The following is a 14,491-nucleotide window of genomic DNA, read 5'->3' as shown; positions in this document are numbered from 1 at the left end:
GTGTACTTTTAAACCCTCCCAGAATATTCCTTAAAGTGAATAAAATATAATAAATTTCCACTATTTTATTTCAGTCAGTTACCAAGGTAACATTTCTCATTTTTATAACATAACTCAAACTAAATGAACTAAGACCAAGAAATAAAATGTATAAAAACTATATAGACATAATTTAAGTAAAAACTAAAAAATGATAAAAATGACAAAAACACAAACAAAATTAGTAAAATTTGAATTAAAATGAAAACAGAAAATATAAAAATAAAATCTAATTCAAAATATTACCAGAAACTATAATCGTATATCAATGATGCTAAAATAACGTTGAATAGTTCTGCTTTTCAGTCCTCCCAGAATATTCCTTTAAATGCAGGTGGAAGTGTTTGACATGGATCTTATTTGAGGTTGAAGATCTTGAGGATCTTGAGAATGTTTGCGGTTCTTCTGTGTTTCAGGCGTTTGAGGTGGAGTCCAGCACGAAGGCCAAAGACTTCTGTCTGAACATCTCCAGCAGACTTCTGCTCAAATCACCCGACGGCTTCAGTCTGTTTGTCAAGATCTCTGATAAGGTACAATCACACAGCTTTGAGTGGCATTTTCACAACGCAGCACGCTTCTGGATGTTTTGTTGGTCCTGGAACAATCTTTCATGCCTGACCCAAGCCTAACCATTAACTAGGTACTGGGGATAGAGTAGTATGATATTCATATCAGGACATATGTTACCTTGGACCACAAAACCAGTCATAAGGGTCCATTTTTTTGGTTTGTTAGTATCGGACAATATTTGGTCTGAGATACAACTATTTGAAAATCTGGAATCTGAGGGTGCAAAAAAATCTAAATATTGAGAAAATCACCTTTAAAGTTGTCCAAATGAAGTTCTTAGCAATGCATATTACTGATCAAAAATGAAGTTTTGGTATATTTACGGTAGGAAATTTACAAAATATCTTCATGGAACATGATCTTTACTTAATATCCTAATGATTTTTGGCATAAAAGAAAAATGTATAATTTTGACCCATACAATGTATTGTTGGCTATTGCTACAAATATAGCTGTGCTGCTTATGACTGCTTTTGTGCTCCAGAGTCACATATATATATTTTTGTCTGTTTGCACGTTGTAGGTGATAAGTGTACCTGAGGGTGATTTCTTCTTTGACTTTGTTCGTCATCTGACAGACTGGATCAAGAAAGCGAGACCCGCTAAAGACGGTACGGCTGTGAATTTTACTGTAGGGTTTACTCTATTCATCTCTCATGTGCACTGACTTGAACTGCATTTATTTGATCAAAAATACAGTAATAACAGTACAAATGTGAAATAATATTGCAATTTAAAATAACTGTTTTCTATGTGAATATCTGTTAAAATGTATTTATTTCTGTGATGCGCAGCTGTATTTTCAGCATCATTACTCCAGTCTTCAGTGTCACATGATCTTCAGAAATCATTCTAATATGCTGATTTGCTGCTCAACAAACATTTATTATTATTATCAATGTTGAAAACAGTTGTGCTGCACAATATTTTTGTGGAAACTGTGATGCATTATATTTTTCAGGTAGTTACAAATAGTTTATTTTAAAAAAACAGCATTTATTTATTAGGAAAAAAAACTGATGTAGTATAAATCACTGTATCCACAGCCAAAGTTTAATTTTTTAATTTTATTTTGTTTTATTTTACTTTATTAAAAAACTGATCCAGAGTAAATCACTGTATACACTACCAGTTTTAATTTTAATTTTATTTGATTTGATTAAAAAACTGAACCACAGTAAATCACTGTATACACTACCAGTTTTAATTTTTATTTTAATAAAAAAAAAAAATGAACCAGAGTAAATCACTGTATCCTCCACCAAGGTTTTAATTTTAATTTTATTTTATATTTTATTTTATTAAAAAACTGAACCACCGTAAATCACTGTATACATTACCAGTTTCAATTTTTAATTTTAATTTTATTTTTAATTTAAAAAAATTTTTTTAAACTGAACCAGAGTAAATCACTGAATCCTCCACCAGTTTTCATTATTTTATTTTATTTTACAAAGGGTAGAAGAGTAATGGCTCTAACTCTGCTGTTCAGGTATAGTGCCTTCGTTGACCTACCAGGTGTTTTTCATGAAGAAGTTGTGGACGATCACGGTTCCAGGCAAAGACTCCTTCGCAGACTCCATCTTCCATTATTATCAGGTGAGCTGACGTAAACATCGCTGTATCACATCATGAAACCACAGACACTGGAGGAAAGCACTATATCAAATATAGCATATCACATCAGCTTCTCTTTATAACCCTCTCCCGTGTGAAGGAACTTCCCAAGTATCTGCGTGGATATCACAAATGCTCCAGAGAAGAGGTTTTCCAGCTCGGCGCTCTGATCTACCGAGTCAAATTCGAGGATGACAAATCGCACTTTCCCAGCATTCCCAAGATACTGAAGGAGCTGATTCCCCAGGATCTGATTCGCCAGCTCTCGCCCGACGACTGGAAGAGGGTTCGTGCCACAGACTGATGCTGTAGTCGTGAATACATGATTTCTGTGAACTGACTGGCTCGTCCTTATCGGTTTCTCCTCTTGTTGCAGTCGATTGTGGCGTACTTCAACAGGCATGCTGGGAAATCAAGAGAAGAAGCCAAGCTGATGTTTCTGAAGGTCATTTTCAAATGGCCCACGTTTGGTTCGGCCTTCTTTGAAGTGAAGGTATCTGTGCAATTTAGCAAACTCAGTTTTCATGTTTTCTCTGGATGGAGCGATCAGTGTCTGTTTCTCTCAATGCAGCAAACCACTGAGCCGCACTTCCCTGAGATCCTGCTGATAGCCATCAATAAATATGGAGTCAGTCTGATCGACCCCAAGAATAAGGTGTGTTTTCTGTCTTTTTCTTACTCTTTTTACTCCAGTTTCATCATGCAACTACCATATTTTCCATTTTTTATCATCTAAAAATGTACTGCGGCTTATATTAGAAACTGACTTATATAATGCAAATAATATAGAGCATGCAAAACATACATGCATTTGAAAAGAGTACATCATGATTTTATAGCACATGGGTTCCCGTCTCAAATATTTGATTTTGTCTATATTTTTCTGAAGAAAGGTAAACATGTATAGTGATAAAAGGCAAAATATGAAATGTCACAGATGTGTATTTACTGAGTAGTCCACTGTTTTGTAAAGGGGGGTCAAAATGATCATTTTCACCTGAGATTTGGAGCCAAATTATTTTAGAAAGACGGCAGCATCGTAATGTTATTTTTTACACAGAGATTGGTAGGTCTGTTAGTAAAATCTGTCGACTTTAGCAATCTTTGTTGCATTATAGTGACCGTTCAAAGACGGGAAAAAGCACTTCTCAAGTGTTTTTTTTTTTGTTTTTTTTCAAAAGTTTGCATGCCTGTAACTCAAGATGTATTAAATATATTTTAATGCCCTTTCATATATTGCATCTTCATGAACTTTCCATTTAGCATCTTCGTTTTAAGGGCCTGTATGGTTCAGCTCCAAAGATATTGGGATCTAAATATGGCTCCAGGAGTAAACTGTTATATTGTACACATTTTCAGTGGTCAAAAACCAAATGTGGGTCACTTTGTATACAGCTGATACTTGCAGTATTTAAAGGGAAACGTCTGAGGAATAAGTAATGTTGAAACTAGAAAGGTATCATGTTTCCCTCGATCTACAGTAGTTAGGATTGGTGTTTATAATAATTGTAGTTTGTGATTAATGCCGCTTCTAATTTTTTTATTCATTTTCTGTGTTAAATACCGTACAATTAAAATTATTATTTTTTTAAAGTATTGTTCAGCAAGGGGACCTAAATACAAAAATATTTTTAGTGCTTATAATAATGTTCATACATTTTATTTTATTTATTGTTTTATATTCTTTCTGAATCAGTGTTATTTTAGTATCACTACGATACTATTAGTTTTTTTAATGTTTTGAATATTTTTTTTATTTTTGCAATTTCCAGTTTCATTTTAAATTTAGTTAAAGTTTTAGTTCTTTTGTTGTGTGTTTTTTTCCCTTCATTTTATTAGTCATTTTTATATTATTATTATTATTAGAATTTTTTAAATATGTTTTTATAGTTTTTATTAATTTTATTTTAGTATATTGTAGTATTTTGAATTAATATTTAGGTTTTATTATTATTTTTGTAATCTTGTTATGTGCATCTGTCATTTTTATAATTTTTTTGTTAATTTTAGGTAACATTTATTTTACGGCTGTCACTAACGGTTATTATGGTAATCGAGTAACCAGTCAATCATTCTGATGATTAATCAAGTAATCAAATTTTTTGTGGTAATAAAAATAAACTTAAGTGAACAATAGACTTTAAATACATATATAATAGCAATGAGGCAATAATAATGGGTGAATTTTTGACCTGTGCGTCTGGGAAATTTGGTGGCGTGTTTCCAGTGTGCAGTGATGTTTGTATTTCTCTTCTCCATCCGCAGGATATTTTAACCACATATCCCTTCACCAAGATTTCCAACTGGAGCAGCGGGAACACGTACTTCCACATCACTATCGGAAACCTGGTTCAGGGCAGCAAACTTCTGTGTGAGACGTCACTGGTGAGAGAAAAATGACTTGCATGCAATGTAGTCGCGTGAAACTTTCATCAGGTGTGGTTTAATGAAAGGAAAAAATGCTGATTTGTAGATTGATTTCCCTTGTTTCCTCATAACAGGGCTACAAAATGGATGACCTGTTGACGTCCTACATCAGCCAGATGCTGACCACCATGAGCAAGCAGCGGCATTCACGCGGCCAGAGCAAGTGAACGTTTGATTGGCGCGAGGCGGCGGAGCTGGTGCGTCTGCTGCGGCCGATTGGTCGGCCGTGCAGCTGGGGGCGGGCCTTCGCGTCCCAGCTGTGGCGAATGAGCCGCACCCCCTCGGCCAGCTCCCAGGGCTCCGAGTATCCCGATGAAGACTCTTCATCCGCCTCCAGTGAGGATGACTACCTCTGAGCAAAGCTCCTGCTTTTGGGAAATGACGCCTGATTTATGTCTTTTGCTGGATGATTGGCTCTATGTATTATATGTGAGCCTGGAGCACAAAAGCAGTCATAAGCAGCACAGGTATATTTGTAGCAATAGCCAACAATACATTGTATTGGTCAAAATTATGCATTTTACTTCTATGCCAAAAATCATTAGGATATTAAGTAAAGATCATGTTCCATTTCTTACCGTAAATATATCAAAACTTAATTTTTGATTAGTAATATGCATTGCTAAGAACTTCATTTGGACAACTTTAAAGGTGATTTTCTCAATATTTTGATTTTGTTGCACCCTCAGATTCCAGATTTTCAAATAGTTGTATTTCAGCCAAATATTGTCCGATCCTAACAAACCATACATCAATGGAAAGATTACTTATTTAGATGATGTATTAATCTCAATTTTAAAAAACTGACCCTTATGATTGGTTTTGTGCTCCAGGGTCACATATTACTAAGTTTTGTGAGTCGAATATGAACTGGAATGGCTTTGCTACAGTACATGAATCCTGAAGCAGTGTGCTGTATTCCTCACAGTGTTTGGATTATTTATGTGGTAAACATTCAGAAAAATATTTGCATGAGTTTCTGAAGCCATTTGAATGCGTATTTTTAAAGGCTGCAAAAAAGAACTTTTATAATCGTTCAAATGTTAGTGTTCTGTTTTGAGAATTCTGTGATTTTAAATTTATTTGATTCTGTTTTTAAAATGTTACACCTTAACAACATGCCTTAATTTTTTTTTTTTTTTAATGTGCATTTTAAAGGAACAGTTCATCCAAAATGAAAATGTGAAAATCTGAAAATGTGCTCGCCCTCAGGACATCCAAGATGTGGATGAGTTTGTTTCTTCATCAGGTTTGAAGAAATGTAGCATCACTTGCTCGGCAAGGGATCCTCTGCAGTGAATGGGTGCCGTCAGAATGAGCTGATAAAAACACCACTATAATCTATAAAATTTCATTTTTGGGTGAACTAGTTCTTTAAAAAGTGTTACATGAGCAACATTCATCTGTTAATCTGCCACTATAACCTCATTTCCATGAGCGATGAGTCTCGAGTCATAATATAAATACAGCTGATTATGGAGTGCATTTTGGGAACGAAAAGAGAAAAATACATGGCCTTATTAAAAAGAAAAAAAAAGAGGAACCACAGAAGCCTATCGATAACATGTTCAGGTCATATTTCACCCTAAAGAAAAATTATTTTTGCATAGAGGAAAATGAAACCTTGTTTTTATGAAGCCTGATTTAGAGGTCTAATTTTTGTTGTGTTCATGCAACAAGGTAGTATTTGTTGCACTGCCTTTAATGTATGACTTAAAAACACCGAAGTAATAAAACACAGAGCTGAGGATTTAAAGAAAACCAACATCTGAGGATTGCAAAAATAAAATGTCCAAATGCATTCGGCTAAATTGAGATATAATGTACAGTGTTTACGTAATGAACAGGATTCACATTCCTAATGTAAAATGTAAACGTTTTGGTTTTTGAATCGATTTTAGGGTCAAATGTGACTTGCATGTTTCCATGAGATCCATAGATTAATATGCTAGAATGAAACTGCTGAAGTCCTTGAAGTTATCAATTTTTGAGCGACTCTTGATGCTTGTGTATATTGCAGCAGTAGGTTTGATCTGTTTGTGTCTTTTTATTCATTCAGTTTATGGCCTTTATTTGCACCAAATGTCCTTCAACACAAATATTTGTCTGACTTACTGTAACATCAGAAACTAATCTGAATGCATCGGTCTCTTGTGTTTTGTGTGCCGATTCATTTATGAGCAGAGAAACTTCTGACTACTCTGTAAAGGCACCATATTAGTTTTATATTAAATGTTCCTGTAAAAAGTGCAGCGTTTATTACATGAATGAAAATTAAACACGAACAACACTAATTTTGTTGTGATGTGATACTGTATGTAACATATATATCAAGGCATATATTGAGTCTGCTAAAAATATTTTTATTTAGGCTATTAGTGCTAATGATAGAGTAACAAAAAAGACAAAAAACTTGATCAGAACATCATTCAAGATCTGTTTACAATCATATTTACAGACATAAGTTACATTAAGACAGATTAAGCAATAGAAATCGCGCTAGGCATTGCATTTTCTACAGGCAGGAATGTTTTAGCATCCCATAATGGAGCACAAAGCAAGTATGCAAGCCCGAGCGCGACTGCTCAACATGCAAACGCTGCGGATGATGCGAGGAGCATTTGTTCACTGGCAAACCAAGACCTTTAAGCTGATCACATTAATCAGAAACCTTGTATAATTAGAGGCTGATTGAGCACTTTTGTACTTTAATGTCAGCAATTCCATAATCTTTTCAATCCAGATTGTCTGTTTGGCTTTTTATTGTCTTCCTGATTGTAAATGTTTGTCACATTTATCACATCATGCAAAGGATCTGACATCTTATACATTTCCAAAACACTCTGGATTAAATACAATGACAGCTCATTTTACCATGCATCATACCGCAGTAATCAGGCTATTTGCATCTGGGTCTAAAATAGGCAAATTCAGTCTTTAATGAAAAAAACTTCACAGAAGCAACAGAAACTGGATGATGGATTCATCTTATGCCACCAATTGAGAAAATAATTGGTCAAATACTTTTGATATTTTTTAACAAAATATCACAAACATACCGTTTTCTATTACTCTGAGTACCATGTAAATACCATGGTACATGAATTTCATGGTACTACCACAGTATTAACTGCATTTCACCCTAGAATAAGAAATACTATATTTATTATTTGAGATATATATATATATATATACACAGTATCTCACAGAAGTGAGTACACCCCTCACATTTTTGTAAGTATTTGATTATATCTTTTCATGTGACAACACTGAAGAAATGACACTTTGCTACAATGTAAAGTAGTGAGTGTACAGCTTGTATAACAGTGTAAATTTGCTGTCGTCTCTAACTAACTCAACACACAGCCATTAATGTCTAAACCGCTGGCCACAAAAGTGAGTACACCCCTAAGTGAAAATGTCCAAATTGGGCCCAATTAGCCATTTTCTCTCCCCGGTGTCATGTGACTCGTTAGTGTTACGAGGTCTCAGGTGTGAATGGGGAGCAGGTGTGTTAAATTTGGTGTTATCGCTCTCACTCTCTCATACTGGTCACTGGAAGTTCAACATCGCACCTCATGGCAAAGAACTCTCTGAGGATCTGAAAAAGAATTGTTGCTTTACATAAAGATGGCGTAGGCTATAAGAAGATTGCCAAGACCCTGAAACTGAGCTGCAGCACGGTGGCCAAGACCATACAGCGGTTTAACAGGACAGGTTCCACTCAGAACAGGCCTCGCCTTGTGCACGTGCTCAGCATCATATCCAGAGGTGGTATTTGGGAAATAGACGTATGAGTGCTGGTGGGGGGTCAGCCTGTCAGTGCTCAGACCATACACCGCACACTGCATTAAATTGGTCTGCATGGCTGTCGTCTGAGAAGGAAGCCTTTTCTAAAGATGATGCACAAGAAAGCCGGCAAACAGTTTGCTGAAGACGAGCAGACTAAGGACATGGATTACTGGAACCATGTCCTGTGGTCTGATGAGACCGAGATAAACTTATTTGGTTCAGATGGTGTCAAGCGTGTGTGGCGAGTACAAAGACAAGTGTGTCTTGCCTACAGTCAAGCATGGTGGTGGGAGTGTCATGGTCTGGGGCTGCATGAGTGCTGCCGGCACTGGAGAGCTACAGTTCATTGAGGGAACCATGAATGCCAACATGTACTGTGACATACTGAAGCAGAGCATGATCCCCTCCTTTCTATTCCAACATGATAACGACCCCAAACACTTGTTAAAGAAGCTGAGGGTAAAGGTGATGGACTGGCCAAGCATGTCTCCAGACCTAAACCCTATTGAGCATCTGTGGGGCATCCTCAAACGGAAGGTGGAGGAGTGCAAGGTCTCTAACATCCACCAGCTCCGTGATGTCGTCATGGAGGAGTGGAAGAGGACTGCAGTGGCAACCTGTGTATCTCTGGTGAACTCCATGCCCAAGAGGGTTAAGGCAGTGCTGGAAAATAATGGTGGCCACACAAAATATTGACAGTTTGGGCCCAATTTGGACATTTTCACTAAGGGGTGTACTCACTTTTGTGGCCAGCGGTTTAGACATTAATGGCTGTGTGTTGAGTTATTTTGAGGGGACAGCAAATTTACACTGTTATACAAGCTGTACACTCACTACTTTACATTGTAGCAAAGTGTCATTTCTTCAGTGTTGTCATATGAAAAGATATAATAAAATATTTACAAAAATGTCAGGGGTGTACTCACTTCTGTGATATATTGTGCATATATAAAATATGGAAATATTTTATTTGATGTTACTGTTTAATGTTTCGCACATTTTCCCATAAAATTTAATTAAATGTAAAAATTGCAATTAATTAGTGGATTTAAAAAAAGTAAAAAAATAAAATAAAATAAAAAAATTGACCATTAATATTATATATAGGTTTTATACTATATAAATTTATATAATTTTATAAATATATAAATATATATTACATATATAAAATTCTATTAATTTTAGATATAATTATGTTGCAGTACGTTTCACAGAATAATGGAAATTATGTCTGGACACCTAAGAGTAATGACAATTTTAGGGAAAATGTGCTAAACTGTCATGAGTGTGTAATTTTTTATTACTTAATATTTTATTTACTTTTTATTACTTCTATTGTAATTTTATTAAGTTTTGATTGAGGCTCTTCCTCAGACCTAAAACATGAGGTTTTATATATATATATATAAATATAAAAATAATATATAATTATTATTTTATGGATTTTATATATTTAATATTTGCCTTTATATCACCTGTCTGCCCAATAATGGAGGATCATTTAATATCAGTTTTCATAAAGTCATGTACTTGTGTCTCCAAAGTTTGACCCTCGTCCAGACTAGTTTATGAAAAGCATCTTTAAATCAAGAAATCTTCCTCAGTTGCTTTGAAGCTCAGACTGATGTCTGCGTCGCTCTGAAGCGGTGATGCTGCAGGCTTTGCTCCTCCACAGATCTTCAGACGGGCGGCTCCTCGCTGATGGTGGGCAGGCTGGGAGTGATGGGCGAGTTCTGAGCCTCTCCGCGGACGCTGATGCTGGAGATGGACCAGACGTCGCTCAGCTCTGCCGGACGGATGGAGAGAGATGAGAGCGGCTCGTAATGAGAGTGATGGAGGGTCAGACAGGGATGGGGAAGCCATGCACAGGGGGAACATGCAGGGGGAGCTCGGGGTCCCGGGAAGCTGAGGGCCCGTCAAAGAACAGCGGGTTCCAGCGGATGCCGTGGACCTCAGACACGTCTACAGCACAGACACACGCAAACATCACAGCACTGAACAACAAGGCCTTCTGGGGCTGCTGCTGGGAAATATGACTACTAAATCCCCTACTTAACCTTTGCCCTGGGGAATTGGGTCAGGGATTTTCAAACCTTTTGTCAACCAAACCCTTCTGACCATAAATATTTTAAGTCTATAAATTCTATGCATTTCCATAATTTAATCACAAATTTGCATGTCAATGGTTGATAAACAAAATTAATTTCACTGTTTATTTTTATTATTTTCATTTTAAAACTATCACATCCAAAATAAAAGTTTTGTTTACAGAATATATGCGTGTACTGTGTATATTTATTATGTATATATAAATACACAATTAAAATTAAATACACATGCATATATATATATATATATATATATATGTGTATGTTAAATATATTTATATATAATATAAATTATATGCATATAAATACATACATGTAAATATTTTCAAAATATATACTATATCTGTGTGTCTTTATATTTACATAAATATACACTGTATACACATTCTGTAAACAAAAATGTTGTTTTGGATGAGATTAATCACGATTAATAATTTGACAGCACTAATACACACAAACACACATACATAAATATATATATTGTACTTTACATAATTTATATTGTAATACATGAATAATACATTATAATATATAATAATGTGCCATATCTCACACACACAAAAATCACTGACTATGTTCAGAACAAAAGTTTAATGCACATTATGTACTGTGTACTATATTTTACAAAATATATTTCACAATATGCACTAAATATTTCAAGATTTAGTATGCCACTAATATGACCTTTTTATGTATGACCAATTATAAACTCAGAAATGAATATAGCTATTTTGCATTTTAACTCCAGTTTTTAGATTTCTGTTGTTGTATCAGATAAACAGTCCTGGATTAGATGTTTGGATGAGGTTGAGTGCATTACATCATGAGTGCTGTATCACACTCACTGTAATGTGCTGTAAACTGCAGATTTGGCAGTCTGCCATTCTGAAAATAGCCAGCGATCTGGACGCCGCATGCAGCACAACACGCCAAAAACATGAGCAATGACAGATTCACAGCCAAAAATCAAACTTACCCGTCCTGAACTTGCTGTACGGCCCGTTCTCATTCACCTGTCTGCTGCCCGACCAGAACGGTAAACCTCGCTCACGCCACCTGCAGGACCAAACATTTATCATAGAACCACAACAAACATGCAGCATGTTCACAATGTTTGAAGCCTTCAACTCAGAGGCGCAGCAAGTCAGTCCGGGGCCCATATGCAAAAAATTATAGGTTAAAGTGGACTCCAATTCAGTTAACTTAACTGGTTCTTTTCTGAGGCAAATAGCTGTTTTATCAATGGTATAAATGCTTGCAAATAATATTTAACATTTTCAAGTCAATTCATTATTAGTAGTGCTGTCAAATGATTAATCGTGATTCATCACATCCAAAATAAAAGTTTTTGTTTACAGAATATACTGTGTATATTTATTATGCATGTATAAATACACACACATGCATGTATATATTTAAGAAAAATGTTATGTTTATATTTTAAATATATTTATATATAATATAAATTATATGAATATAAATATATACATGTAAATATTTTCTAAATACATGCTGTATGTGTGTGTATTTATATATACATAATAAATGTGCACAGTACACACACATATTATGTTAAAAACTTTTATTTTGGATGAGATTAATCACGATTAATAATTTGACAGCACTAATACACACAAACACACATACATAAATATATATATTGTACTTTACATAATTTATATTGTAATACATGAATAATACATTATAATATATAATAATGTGCCATATCTCACACACACAAAAATCACTGACTATGTTCAGAACAAAAGTTTAATGCACATTATGTACTGTGTACTATATTTATATATTTCACAATATGCACTAAATATTTCAAGATTTAGTATGCCACTAATATGACCTTTTTATGTATGACCAATTATAAACTCAGAAATGAATATAGCTATTTTGCATTTTACCTCCAGTTTTTAGATTTCTGTTGTTGTATCAGATAAACAGTCCTGGATTAGATGTTTGGATGAGGTTGAGTGCATTACATCATGAGTGCTGTATCACACTCACTGTAATGTGCTGTAAACTGCAGATTTGGCAGTCTGCCATTCTGAAAATAGCCAGCGATCTGGACGCCGCATGCAGCACAACACGCCAAAAACATGAGCAATGACAGATTCACAGCCAAAAATCAAACTTACCCGTCCTGAACTTGCTGTACGGCCCGTTCTCATTCACCTGTCTGCTGCCCGACCAGAACGGTAAACCTCGCTCACGCCACCTGCAGGACCAAACATTTATCATAGAACCACAACAAACATGCAGCATGTTCACAATGTTTGAAGCCTTCAACTCAGAGGCGCAGCAAGTCAGTCCTGGGCCCATATGCAAAAAATTATAGGTTAAAGTGGACTCCAATTCATTTAACTTAACTGGTTCTTTTCTGAGGCAAATAGCTGTTTTATCAATGGTATAAATGCTTGCAAATAATATTTAACATTTTCAAGTCAATTCATTATTAGTAGTGCTGTCAAATGATTAATCGTGATTCATCACATCAAAATAAAAGTTTTGTGTACATAATATACTGTGTATATTTATTATGCATGTATAAATACACACATGCATGTATATATTTAAGAAAAATGTTATGTTTATATTTTAAATATATTTATATATAATATAAATTATATGAATATAAATATATACATGTAAATATTTTCTAAATACATGCTGTATGTGTGTGTATTTATATATACATAATAAATGTGCACAGTACACACACATATTATGTTAAAAAAAACTTTTATTTTGGATGAGATTAATCGTTTGACAGCACTAATTATTAGTATTGCTCCAGCCACCCAATAATCACAGTAAGCTTTGTGCTTTGTTACTTTTAAAATAACAGTCTCAGCCTTTAAATTCTGTCAATTTTATCATGACACGCAAACAATAAATGTGTTTTTACACTCTTTCATGTGGCGTGAGATCACTGTATTCACCTCAGTTCAAGCGAAATCAATCATCTCTTTTCTACTAGTTACAGCGCAAAATAAACACGAATGAATATCAGAAGGTGTCGAAAAAAATCAGAACAATTAAAAAAAACGCCAATGTCAATAAAACAGTTTGTGAATCATCATAAGCCATAACATAACATTTACCTCAGAAAAGCCAACAATGCAAGACTTTTTAAGAGTATGTGGAATTTTCACATTAATTAACTTTATTCATTCAGTATAACACTTTATTCTTGCAATTTTGACTTTGTTCTAAAAATATTATGAATTTAAACTCAATCATAGATTTAGTATTCATTTATCAATGTGGCACTAAAATGCCACTGTATTTACTAAACTACTGCATGCAAACAATCTTGACACTGGCCCAAAATGCACAAAAAAAAAAAAGAATTAAAATAGTGCAGCTAGATGTGATACAGTTGTGATACAGTCTTTTCACCTAGCTAGCTACCAACCACACACAGTTTTATTTTAAATTAATGAATTATTTTATTAGGCCACGGTGATGCAGCGTTTGCATGCAGTTTAAAAAAAAAAAAAGACAGTTCTACAACAGCAATATAAATTCACAAGACATTATGAAGCCATGCACACTGGATAAGACGCAAATAATATGCTTTTGCACATAAAATATTAGAATATTCAGATTATCCTAACAAACTATGATTTGGGACATACTGCAATTGATGCAGTTTTAATCTTGCATACTATATTTAAACAGACATTATGCGATTTAGATCTGGAAGGTCTTCAGAAATCCTTGAACGTGCAATGCATGTGCATTTGATTAGGTTTGACACTAAAGTGGCACTGCAGGTTTTCTGGTTAGTTGAACAGAACTCACCAGTGGAAGATGAAAATAGCAGCGATGATGAAAGCAGAGACTACGTCAGTCAGGATCCACATCAGACTGTACTCATCAGGAGTCTGTGTGAGGAGAAGAGAAGCATGATTGTCTGATAC

The 14,491-nt window shown here is 34.8% G+C and overlaps 2 protein-coding genes across 3 annotated transcripts in view; one reads left to right on the top strand and one right to left on the bottom strand.

Annotated features, from left to right (window-relative positions):
- The window catches only part of myo7aa (myosin VIIAa), a 48,401-nt gene extending 41,454 nt beyond the window's left edge, over positions 1 to 6,947 (top strand). Inside the window, exons 40-47 of the mRNA XM_058752026.1 lie at positions 456 to 569; positions 1,133 to 1,220; positions 2,102 to 2,208; positions 2,327 to 2,512; positions 2,603 to 2,719; positions 2,798 to 2,881; positions 4,492 to 4,611; positions 4,728 to 6,947. Of these exons, the coding sequence (XP_058608009.1) occupies positions 456 to 569; positions 1,133 to 1,220; positions 2,102 to 2,208; positions 2,327 to 2,512; positions 2,603 to 2,719; positions 2,798 to 2,881; positions 4,492 to 4,611; positions 4,728 to 4,820 (909 nt within the window). The 3' untranslated portion in view covers positions 4,821 to 6,947. The remainder of the gene's footprint in view (positions 1 to 455; positions 570 to 1,132; positions 1,221 to 2,101; positions 2,209 to 2,326; positions 2,513 to 2,602; positions 2,720 to 2,797; positions 2,882 to 4,491; positions 4,612 to 4,727) is intronic.
- A 2,404-nt stretch (positions 6,948 to 9,351) lies between these two features.
- Positions 9,352 to 14,491, bottom strand: part of gdpd4a (glycerophosphodiester phosphodiesterase domain containing 4a) — a 35,634-nt gene continuing 30,494 nt past the window's right edge. Inside the window, exons 14-16 of one of the 2 annotated variants that reach the window (XM_058750551.1) lie at positions 14,373 to 14,455; positions 11,530 to 11,609; positions 9,352 to 10,231 (exon numbers count right to left, since the gene is read on the bottom strand). In XM_058750551.1, coding sequence (XP_058606534.1) covers positions 10,125 to 10,231; positions 11,530 to 11,609; positions 14,373 to 14,455 — 270 coding nt within the window. In that variant the 3' untranslated portion in view covers positions 9,352 to 10,124. Of the gene's footprint in view, positions 10,408 to 11,529; positions 11,610 to 14,372; positions 14,456 to 14,491 lie in introns of both variants that reach the window. The other variant, XM_058750550.1, reaches the window with a different exon arrangement.

Source organism: Onychostoma macrolepis, chromosome 18 (genome assembly GCF_012432095.1).
Source record: "Onychostoma macrolepis isolate SWU-2019 chromosome 18, ASM1243209v1, whole genome shotgun sequence".
In the NCBI taxonomy this organism is placed as follows: domain Eukaryota; kingdom Metazoa; phylum Chordata; class Actinopteri; order Cypriniformes; family Cyprinidae; genus Onychostoma; species Onychostoma macrolepis.
Note: the sequence above shows the minus strand (reverse complement) of the source record. Positions and strands in the feature narration are given on the sequence as shown.